The following is a 12012-nucleotide window of genomic DNA, read 5'->3' as shown; positions in this document are numbered from 1 at the left end:
ATTTAAATAGTGAAACCCGGTCATGTGACGAGGACTCACTGGCTCCGTGTGTTTGCATACGTGTCCTTCCTCTCTGCTCACACGCCTTAAGAGAGCTGATCAGTGGCGGTCCAGGCCTCACGCACACTGGCACGCCGGCAGCACAATGATGATGTCACTGAGTCTACTGCTGACCAGCCTGGGGCTCCTTGTTCAGGGTGAGACCCTCTTCTGGAGGCTTTGCTTCTCCACAGGGACGTTCTGCTGTGATGGAGAACCAGTGGAACAAGCAGCGTGGACCTTCTTCACCTGTTCTCCGTGTTGAAGAAATGAGACGCTTCTGTTTGGATGTTGATCATCTTTCTCCAAACTGGATTTGTCTCAATAACCCTTCTGCTCTTCTTCATGTTTTCCAGGTTCATCAGGAGAAATCCAGCTGACTCAGTCTCCTGGATCTCAGTCTGTTGTTCCAGGACAGACTGTCTCCATCAGGTGTAAAGCCAGTTCTGGCATTAGTACCTACCTTCACTGGTACCTACAGAAACCAGAAGAATCTCCCAAACTTTTGATTTATCAGGCTTCAAGTCGTCAGTCAGGGATCTCAGATCGTTTCAGTGGAAGTGGATCTGGAAGTGACTTCACTCTGACCATCAGAGGAGTTCTGACTGAAGATGCAGGAGATTATTATTGTCAGCAGGGTTACAGCTTCCCGTTCACACAGTGAAACAACGTCGTACAAAAACCTCCTCAGCTGGAGAGGAACTGATCCACTCAACAGCTGCACAGGAACACAGACACTTTATGTTTGAGTGACACTTCATCATTTAAATTGTAATATTGTTACAAATAGAATAAACGATAATCTAGTTGAATATGGGAAAAGATCCGTTAATACAATTTACATGATCACTATATATTAATCTCTGAAATACAATATTCACCTCTATATGTTTTCAAGGATCATTTTTGTGATTCGGATTTATTTGTTAATATGATAGATATAAAAGTTTAATAATAACTATATAATAATATGGTTAGTTATATAGTTATAGGTAGTTATAGTTTATTTTCCAACCAACCTAAATGGATGGTTTGTGTTTTAATGGTCTTGTAATCATAGTAGAACACTACAGTTGTGTTCTATTTGGATCCCACTGCTTTTATTACAGTCTTAGTATTACTGGAACTTAGTGCGGCGTTCAACAAGGTCAAAGGTGACACATTACGAGACGGACTGAGAGTCTGGGTGAGACTCTCTGGCTCAACACGACGCTGGTTTGAATCCTACTTGAAGAACCGCGAGCACTTTGTGTCTGTAGCTAATTACACATCACAGCGGATTAAAACACATGAGGTGTTCCCCAAGGTTCCTTCCTGGGGCCTCTCCTGTTCAACATCTACATGCTTCCACCTGCTCACATTATGCAAAGAAACAAAGTGTGTATTCGTTATTATGCAGACGACACACACATCTACTATGATCCCTACTGTCACATGAAGATTATATCAAGGATTAGAGGCTTCAACAGGATTTTAATAACTTGTCACTGAACGGTTCAGGGCCAAAACACACGCGTGACCTGCTGCCACGTTACGAACCATCCCGACCCCCCAGGTCCTCTGGCTCTGCTCTCTGTTCCCAGAGTCACAACCAATCATGGAGAAGCAGCTGCACTTCTTCTGCTCCACATCTGGAACAAACCCCCAGAAAGCTGCAGGTCTGCTGAGACTCTCAGCGGCTTCAAATTAAGACTGAAGACGTTTCTGTTGGCTGCAGCTTTTAATTGAACCAGACAGGGATGTTGATCCATTTACTGCATCTCTGCATATTATTACTGTATATTAAGATTTAGAATCTCAAACTACACTGTAATGTTTATTCAGATTAAAGCTTGTTTATTGTTTTAGTAATAAATGTTCAAATCAATGTTCTTCACTCATGATGCTTTTAATGCTTTAATGTGAAGCTCTTTGAATAACCTTGTTGTTGAAATGTGCTGTAAGAATAAACTTATATTTATTAATACTATGGTGATATAAAATGCTGAAGATATCCTACTTCACTATTCCAATTTGATTAAAACTTCTCAAACTTTGTAGTTCAATTAAGATTCATTTGACTAGATACTACAACTGACAGACCTTATTAGTGATGTAGATACTGTTAATGGGATTTTCTCAGAAACATTTGTTAAAAACACAGCTTCATTAAAAGATTCTTTTTTCAGTTAATGTCACAAAAGCATCATGAAAACTTTTATAAAGTATAACAATACTCTGATCATATCTGGGTCACATTCAGTTACGTTGATTCTTATCAGAGAGTTTGTTCATCAAACATCAAAAATGTCTAATAATATTTTAGTATTTCTTTATACATATTAAATAATTTTAAAATCTCAAGACTTATTCGAGTTAATTGTTTCTAGATTTATTGGAACTACAGAGAGAAAGAAACATCTGTTTACTTTACAATGAATATACTGAATGACAAAGAATTTAATGAAAAGTTTTTATTGTGTTGAAATAATAAAAGTGAACAGAACTTAATAAATGAAACAGGAACTTGGACAGTGATTGAAAAAAGACATAAACAGGAACGTGTTACAAGTCATACTGAACCAGTATGAGAGTGAAGCAGTATCAGAGCCCCAGTGGCTCAGCTCACTGGGAACACTGGTCTCTCCTCAGCGTCTCTGAGAGCGCAGTCTGGGAGCCCTGGGTGGCCTCACAGGTCACGGAGCCCACCTTGGCCCACTGGTTTGCAGGGAGCCTCAGGGTGCTGCTCCAGCTGTAGAGGGCGCCCCCCCCCAGCACCCCGGGGCTCCTGCTCTCCTCCCAGCTGCTGCTGCTGCTGCCGTCCACCTTCCAGGCCAGACTCCAGTCGGAGGGGAAGCCCTTGTCGGCCAGGCACACCAGCGTGGCCGTCCCCTGCTGCAGCTCCTCCCTGGAGGGGGGCAGCACCGTCAGGGTGGGCCGGACATCACCTAGGAGACACGATCAGCTGTCAATCAAGCACCAGACATGGGACCCCTTCACTGTGAGAGGGCCGATTCAGGCCTTTGAGGAGTTTCTGCCAGATGTTTCTTCTGCTCCAGCAGTCACTCACTCACACCATGTTTCACTTCCCTTCAAGAAGCCTCTCATGCACATCAGCACAGAGACAATCCTCAGACAGGAGGACATGAAACCACAGAAGAAACGTCCACATGAGGACAAATGTTAAAACTGTCCAAAAGCGTTGGTCTAAAATAATGACTTCAAGCGTGAATTAATAGAGAAAATAAACCAACAGAAATCAAACTTTCTTCATGTGGATTTCAGGGTAAATTTAAAAATACTGTTTTAAAGTTCAAGACGTTTGAGAGAATGAAGTTGATCGTTAACTCGTCCGTAAACATTTATTCAAACAATCGGATCATTTTTCATTATGAAAAAACAAAAACCAACATTCTGATATTTTTCTCGAGGTTCATGTTTTTTACACGTTATAAGTTGAAAGGAGTTTGTAAAAAAATGTTTAGTAGAGCTTCTCTAATATAAATGTATAAAGGAGGAGAAACTAAGGCATGAAATCAGAAAGAGATTTAAATAAAGAAACAGATATTCTTACTTTGATTTTTCATACAAATAACGTTTTAAAGTTCACTGATGGAAAGTTTCTCTTTGATTGCAAAATATCTGAAAAACATACATAAATATATAAAAGCATCTATTTTCTGTTTTGCCTGTTGAATATAAATATAAATATAACACATTATAGTCAGAAACAATGAGATTATTAAAGGTTTGACTTACTTCCAACGCTCAGTCTGGTTCCTCCACCAAACGTGATCCACAGTGACACGAAGGCATCGAACCGCCGTACAAAAACCTGTGAGAGTAGAGACACACGACTCTGTGACAGACACACAAACACACTACACACATTCAGTGTGTACAAGACCTCGACCCATCAAACTGATCAACACAAAGTAAATGTGTATTCAACCGGTTATTAGATGAATGTTTAACATCTGTGAGTGATATTTAATTAATAAAAAACAAATAAATGATTACTAAAGAACATTTTACAAAAATGTATATTAATATTTTAGTGTTTCTTTACACATTTCCAATATCCAAAAAAGTCAAAATGATCATAAATGTATATTTATTGTGCGCTGTAAGAATGAAAAAATATCCGTTTTGATGAATTTTGTCTCATTCTGATGTTAATTTGCGTTGTAGTAAATTTTGGGGATCTTATAAAACATTCGGGAAGAAAAGTTTTCCATCAAACGGCATCAAAGACTCGTTAACGAGCACTGACACATTCCTGATCAATGGAGCGATCAGCTGATTGATCCATTGATCACCAGCGTCATCAGAGGAGTCAGGCACAGCATTTCCATAGAGACACTTTGCATCAGCAGCACATGCTCCAGTGCTCTGGGAGACCTTATAGTCCTGAGAGTTGGACCCTGGAGGACAGCTGTCCTTCATCACAGCAGAAGACACAGAGATCCTCCTCATCACAAACATGACTCTGATCTGCGTCCTCGTCTGGACTCTCCTCTGCTTCGCAGGTAAAGTCCAGAGGACCAAAGTCCTCTCCTCTGTGGACGTGCGTCCCTCTGAAATGAAGGAGACACGACCATGACGCTGCTTTATGTCTTTGTCTCCGTGTCCTCAGAGTCCAGAGGCCAGGTCACAGTGACTCAGCCTGGAGCAGTGAGCTCTGCTGCTGGAGGCTCCGTCTCCATCTCATGTACAACCAGTCAGGATGTTTATGGCTCTGATCGTTTAGCCTGGTACCAACAGAGAGACGGAGGAGCTCCTAAGCTGCTGATTTATCATGCTACCACTCGAGCATCAGAGACTCCAGGTCGTTTTACAGGCAGTGGATCAGGATCTTCCTTCACTCTGAGCATCAGTGGAGTCACAGCTGAAGATGCAGCACATTACTACTGTCAGAGTCTTCACTCCATCAACAGTCAGTGGGTGTTCACACAGTGAAAAAGAGTCGTACAAAAACCTCCTTCAGTCAGAAGGAACCGAAACTGAACTGACTGCTGACGCACTTCACTGGACACACACACACACACACACACACACCCACACACACACACACACACACACACACTGTACACGTTCATCAAGAGCTTTTAGTGTTTCACTATTATTACTGTAACCACTAATGAACATTTATTACAAAGAGTTCAAGGACAAAAATGATCTTGATGGAATTCAAATGATTCTTTCCCCCATATGTTCCAACTCAGTCTCACAGCAAAATGTGTAACAGGGACGTTGGTCCACAAGGGAAAACGTAGTATTCGAGATAGTAGGTAGATTTTGAGAAAAGTAAAGATGAAATCAGTAATATTGACATGATATTCGTCTTTTCTCAATCTTTGAACTGTCTGTAAACCAGATCCAAAAATGGTATCACTCTGTTTTCACTTGATCCTACTGCGTGTTGACCTCCTCTATGCTCATGTAAAATAGTGTGTTTATCACAGATAACAGACCGACAGTCCGCCATTTTCTTTCTTTAGCTGAGGGTAACTTGATAGTCACGTGACCCAATTGCAAGGAAATGTAAATGAATAGGCCGAATAAAACAGAGTATTGTCACCTATTTGGGGGCAAACGGTGACAATACTACGTTGTCCCTTGTGGACCAACGTAGCTTTTACACATTTTGCTGTGAGACAGCTATGAATGAAGAAGTAGGTGAGACTTATTTAAACCACATTACCTGAAACAGAGAGAGAATTATCATGAACGTTCAACGAGGAAAACAGACTTTTATCATCCAGTTGAATGAATGATCTCATTTGATCTGGTCTCTCAGATTAGTGAAGCTGCAGATAAGAGCCGATCTGGAGGAATAAGTGTGACCAGGTTGTATTAGTGCGTCTGTCTTTGGGTTCATACAGAATGAGATGTTAGCGTCATGCTACGTGTTGGGAGCTATGAAAGGACTCGTCAGCGTTCATGCGTCTCTGCAGGCGGCGGCTGTTCTTCTTTCTGTCTCATACTCAGATCACGACTGAAAGAACTTGTGTGAAGGAAACGCAGATGTTTCTCATTCTGGTTCATTACTGGAACGTCTACTTATTGAAATAGATGTTCTCTGTTACTGTGTTTTATCAATGAAACCAGCACCAACACACAAAAGACTGAATGCGCAGAGAAGTTGAAGCACGAGGTGATTACCTGAAGGCAGCGTTCAATAGGTACGTAGACTGGAAAGCACATGTAGGGAGGGAAGAGCGTTATGGCCGATACTCTAAAAGAGACAGAACAAACCGGCCCAGAGAGAAGAGGACACGAAGAAACACACAATGAAAGGAGGGACACAACCACCAAGAAGCACACGATCACAAAGTGGGGAAACACAAGAGCCGAGTCCACCGAAATAAAACAGGAACTATTAACTGAAAACTGGAGACAAGAAGAAAATCACCTCAGAGGAGAGTTGTGTGTGACACGTGAACCATGAAGAAATGTTGTTCTACAGAATAAAACCAAGCTGAAGATCCTGGTGGAAACTTCTCTTGATTAATGTTTCACTGTTTAATTCACACAAGTGATGATTGTGTTTGTGGAAACTTTAATAAAGCTCAAACTGTTCTTTGGAGGGTTGAAGAAGAGTCTTCAGTTCATGGTCATGTTAACGTGTTTCTTAAGAAGTTACATCACAGGTGATTTAAATAGTGAAACCCGGTCATGTGACGAGGACTCACTGGCTCCGTGTGTTTGCATACGTGTCCTTCCTCTCTGCTCACACGCCTTAAGAGAGCTGATCAGTGGCGGTCCAGGCCTCACGCACACTGGCACGCCGGCAGCACAATGATGATGTCACTGAGTCTACTGCTGACCAGCCTGGGGCTACTTGTTCAGGGTGAGACCCTCTTCTGGAGGCTTTGCTTCTCCACAGGGACGTTCTGCTGTGATGGAGAACCAGTGGAACAAGCAGCGTGGACCTTCTTCACCTGTTGTCCGTGTTGAAGAAATGAGACTCTTCTGTTTGGATCTTGATCATCTTTCTCCAAACTGGATTTGTCTCAATAACCCTTCTGCTCTTCTTCATGTTTCCCAGGTTCATCAGGAGAAATCCAGCTGACTCAGTCTCCTGGATCTCAGTCTGTTCTTCCAGGACAGACTGTCTCCATCAGGTGTAAAGCCAGTTCTGGCATTAGTAACTACCTTCACTGGTACCTACAGAAACCAGAAGAATCTCCCAAACTTTTGATTTATTACGCTACAGGTCGTCAGTCAGGGATCTCAGAGCGTTTCAGTGGAAGTGGATCTGGAAGTGACTTCACTCTGACCATCAGAGGAGTTCTGACTGAAGATGCAGGAGATTATTATTGTCAGCAGAGTAACAGCTTCCCGTTCACACAGTGAAACAACGTCGTACAAAAACCTCCTCAGCTGGAGAGGAACTGATCCACTCAACAGCTGCACAGGAACACAGACACTTTACGTTTGAGTGACACTTCATCATTTTGTCAGGAAATATTGTTTTAAATAGAATGAATAATAATCTAGTTGAATAAGGGAAAAGATCCGTTAATACAATTAACATGATCACTATATATCCCTGAAATACAGTATTCACCTCTATATGTTTTTAAGGATTATTTTTGAGTGATTCCCGTTGCGGCTAAAACTCGCTCTCTTTGGCCCCTATTCATGCGTCCTATCGCTTTAACCACGGCGGGAGATCGGGACCAGACGTCTGACTCGCGGCTTTGCCTCCGAACAGAAACCCAGGAGTTATTACAACAATTGAGTTGTAATGGTTTGGATGCCTTACGATGCCAATCACCATCAAGTGTAGTCACAGGGCTGAGGCCGAGTCAAAGACGGTATCTGCCGTAACCCGTTTCTCCCCCAACTATGCGCCATTCGCACCAACTTATAAGAGCGCCCGCCTCCCCTGTAGGAGGCACACTTTGCTTTTAACACAAAGAAAGAGAACAAAAATAAGTTATTTTAATACATGGACATGAACTTAAATGTGGCTCCTAAATTCCTATTTAATTATTGGTGTGATTGGTGTGATTGGTGTTTTATTTGGATCTCACTGCTTTTATAACAGTCTTAGTATTACTGGAACTCAGTGCGGCGTTCAACAAGGTCAACGGTGACACATTACGAGACGGACTAAAGGCCGGCGCATGTTTCTGCGTTTGCGTCTTTACGTCGTGTCGACGCACTCGTTTCACTTCATGGTTCTAAAAGTCTTGCGTGTGTTGCAGAGCGATTCACCTCCAGTTGGTTGGTTTATTTATTTATCACAGACTTTATTGCTGCTTTTCATAAAGGACACATTTGTCCCGTATTTTCCTCCACAACTTTGTTCCCCTCGTTTGTGGAGATCTCCCTCCATGAATCAGAGGCCATCCGGCGTCCTCTTAGTCCGCGAATGACGGCTTGTAGAAGCGGTCATATATACGCATTTCTTCCCACAAAAGCTCTTCAATCTGATCCGTTTTATCGTAAACAGTCTTTGTTTAAATAACGGCCGTATTGTGCTGTGAAAACGTAGATGTGAGACTCCGTAAAGGACGTAGTCAGCAGACCAATCACAGCCTGGTGCTGCAGGAGGCTGCGTAGATTTTGAGAAAAGTCTAGAAAAATGGGTCGACGCACGCAAGGAGGTGTGAAAAGACACGCAAGGGACACGCAAGGGGCTCTTGCGTCTGCGTGTCCTTGCGTCTCTCTGAAAACACAGAAGCATAAACTAGGCTTAAGAGTCACACGACGCTGGTTTGAATCCTACTTGAAGAACCGCGAGCACTTTGTGTCTGTAGATAATTACACATCACAGCGGAGTAAAACACATGAGGTGTTCCCCATGGTTCCTTCCTGGGGCCTCTCCTGTTCAATATCTACATGCTTCCACCTGCTCACATTATGCAAAGAAACAAAGTGTGTATTCGTTATTATGCAGACGACACACACATCTACTATGATCCCTACTGTCACCTGAAGAATATATCAAGGATTAGAGGCTTCAACAGGATTTAAATAACTTGTCACTGAACGGTTCAGGGCTAAAACACACGCGTGACCTGCTGCCACCTTACGAACCATCCCGACCCCCCAGGTCTTCTGGCTCTGCTCTCTGTTCCCAGAGTCACAAACAAACATGGAGAAGCAGCTTCACTTGTTCTGCTCCACATCTGGAACAAACCCCCAGAAAGCTGCAGGTCTGCTGAGACTCTCAGCGGCTTCAAATTAAGACTGAAGACGTTTCTGTTGGCTGCAGCTTTTAATTGAACCAGACAGGGATGTTGATCCATTTACTGCATCTCTGCATATTATTACTGTATTTTACTATTTAGAGTCTCAAACTACACTGTAATGTTTATTCAGATTAAAGCTTGTTTATTGTTTTAGTAATAAATGTTCAAATCAATGTTCTTCACTCATGATGCTTTTAATGCTTTAATGTGAAGCTCTTTGAATTACCTTGTTGTTGAAATGTGCTGTAAGAATAAACTTATATTTATTAATACTATGGTGATATAAAATGCTGAAGATATCCTACTTCACTATTCCAATTTGATTAAAACTTCTCAAACTTTGTAGTTCAATTAAGATTCATTTGACTAGATACTACAACTGACAGACCTTATTAGTGATGTAGATACTGTTAATGGGATTTTCTCAGAAACATTTGTTAAAAACACAGCTTCATTAAAAGATTCTTTTTTCAGTTAATGATGTCACAAAAGCATCATGAAAACTTTTATAAAGTATAACAATACTCTGATCATATCTGGGTCACATTCAGTTACATTGATTCTTAACATTGATTCTTATCAGAGAGTTTGTTCATCAAACACCAAAAATGTCTAATAATATTTAAGATTTCTTTATACATATTAAATAATTTTAAAATCTCAAGACTTATTCGATTTAATTGTTTCTAGATTTATTGGAACTAGAAAGAGAGAAACATCTGTTTACTTTACAATGAATATACTGAATGACAAAGAATTTAATGAAATTTTTTTATTGTGTTGAAATAATAAAAGTGAACAGAACTTAATAAATGAAACAGGAACTTGGACAGTGATTGAAAAAAGACATAAACAGGAACGTGTTACAAGTCATACTGAACCAGTATGAGAGTGAACCAGTATCAGAGCCCCAGTGGCTCAGCTCACTGGGAACACTGGTCTCTCCTCAGCGTCTCTGAGAGCGCAGTCTGGGAGCCCTGGGTGGCCTCACAGGTCACGAAGCCCACCTTGGCCCACTGGTTTGCAGGGAGCCTCAGGGTGCTGCTCCAGCTGTAGAGGGCGCCCCCCCCCAGCACCCCGGGGCTCCTGCTCTCCTCCCAGCTGCTGCTGCTGCCGTCCACCTTCCAGGCCAGACTCCAGTCGGAGGGGAAGCCCTTGTCGGCCAGGCACACCAGCGTGGCCGTCCCCTGCTGCAGCTCCTCCCTGGAGGGGGGCAGCACCGTCAGGGTGGGCCGGACATCACCTAGGAGACACGATCAGCTGTCAATCAAGCACCAGACATGGGACCCCTTCACTGTGAGAGGGCCGATTCAGGCCTTTGAGGAGTTTCTGCCAGATGTTTCTTCTGCTCCAGCAGTCACTCACTCACACCATGTTTCACTTCCCTTCAAGAAGCCTCTCATGCACATCAGCACAGAGACAATCCTCAGACAGGAGGACATGAAACCACAGAAGAAACGTCCACATGAGGACAAATGTTCAAACTGTCCAAAAACGTTGGTCTAAAATAATGACTTCAAGTGTGAATTAAGAGAAAATAAACCAACAGCAATCAAACTTTCTTTATGTGGATTTCAGGCAAAATTTAAAAATATGGTTTTAAAGTTCAAGACGTTTGAGAGAATGAAGTCGATCGTTAACTCGTCCGTAAACATTTATTCAAATAATCGGATCATTTTTCATTATGAAAAAACAAAAACCAACATTCTGATATTTTTCTTGAGGTTCATGTTTTTTACACGTTATAAGTTGAAAGGAGTTTGTAACAAAATGTTTAGTAGAGCTTCTCTAATACAAATGTATAAAGGAGGAGAAAGTAAGGCATGAAATCAGAAAGAGATTTAAATAAAGAAACAGATATTTTTACTTTGACTTTTCATACAAATAACGTTTTAAAGTTCACTGATGGAAAGTTTCTCTCTGATTGCAAAATATCTGAAAAACATACATAAATATATAAAAGCATCTATTTTCTGTTTTTCCTGTTGAATATAAATATAAATATAACACATTATAGTCAGAAACAATGAGATTATTAAAGGTTTGACTTACTTCCAACGCTCAGTCTGGTTCCTCCACCAAACGTGTACCACAGTGACACGAAGGCATCGAACCGCCGTACAAAAACCTGTGAGAGTAGAGACACACGACTCTGTGACAGACACACAAACACACTACACACATTCAGTGTGTACAAGACCTCGACCCATCAAACTGATCAACACAAAGTAAATGTGTATTCAACCGGTTATTTGATGAACGTTTAACATCTGTGAGTGATATTTAATTAATAAAAAACAAATAAATGATTACTAAAGAACATTTTACAAAAATGTATATTAATATTTTAGTGTTTCTTTACACATTTCCAATATCCAAAAAAGTGAAAATGATCATAAATGTATATTTATTGTGCGCTATAAGAATGAAAAAATATCCATTTTGATGAATTTTGTCTCATTGTGATGTTAATTTACGTTGTAGTAAATTTTGGGGATCTTATAAAACATTCCAGAAGAAAAGTTTTTCATCAAACGGCATCAAAGACTCGTTAACGAGCACTGACACATTCCTGATCAATGGAGCGATCAGCTGATTGATCCATTGATCACCAGCGTCATCAGAGGAGTCAGGCACAGCATTTCCATAGAGACACTTTGCATCAGCAGCACATGCTCCAGTGCTCTGGGAGACCTTATAGTCCTGAGAGTTGGACCCTGGAGGACAGCTGTCCTTCATCACAGCAGAAGACACAGAGATCCTCCTCATCACAAACATGACTCTGATC

At 41.4% G+C, this 12012-nt stretch overlaps 1 pseudogene and 1 gene segment (V, D, J or C); both read right to left on the bottom strand.

Moving 5' to 3' along the window:
* Window positions 1-2477: 2477 nt before the first annotated feature.
* Window positions 2478-3934, bottom strand: LOC120827045 (Ig kappa-b4 chain C region pseudogene; annotated as a pseudogene). Its single transcript, XR_013450891.1, has 2 exons — window positions 3778-3934; window positions 2478-2966 (listed from the first exon to the last, which is right to left on the bottom strand). The product of XR_013450891.1 is annotated as an Ig kappa-b4 chain C region pseudogene (transcript).
* Window positions 3935-9981: 6047 nt separating this feature from the next.
* On the bottom strand, window positions 9982-11749 carry LOC120826801 (Ig kappa-b4 chain C region-like). The segment is given in 3 exon segments: window positions 9982-10467; window positions 11277-11352; window positions 11702-11749. Coding segments are annotated over 3 exon segments (429 nt in total).
* Window positions 11750-12012: the final 263 nt, after the last annotated feature.

Source organism: Gasterosteus aculeatus, chromosome 10 (assembly GCF_964276395.1).
Source record: "Gasterosteus aculeatus chromosome 10, fGasAcu3.hap1.1, whole genome shotgun sequence".
NCBI classification, from domain to species: domain Eukaryota; kingdom Metazoa; phylum Chordata; class Actinopteri; order Perciformes; family Gasterosteidae; genus Gasterosteus; species Gasterosteus aculeatus.
The sequence above is the reverse complement of the archived record's forward strand: the minus strand, read 5'-3'. Positions and strand labels throughout refer to the sequence as shown.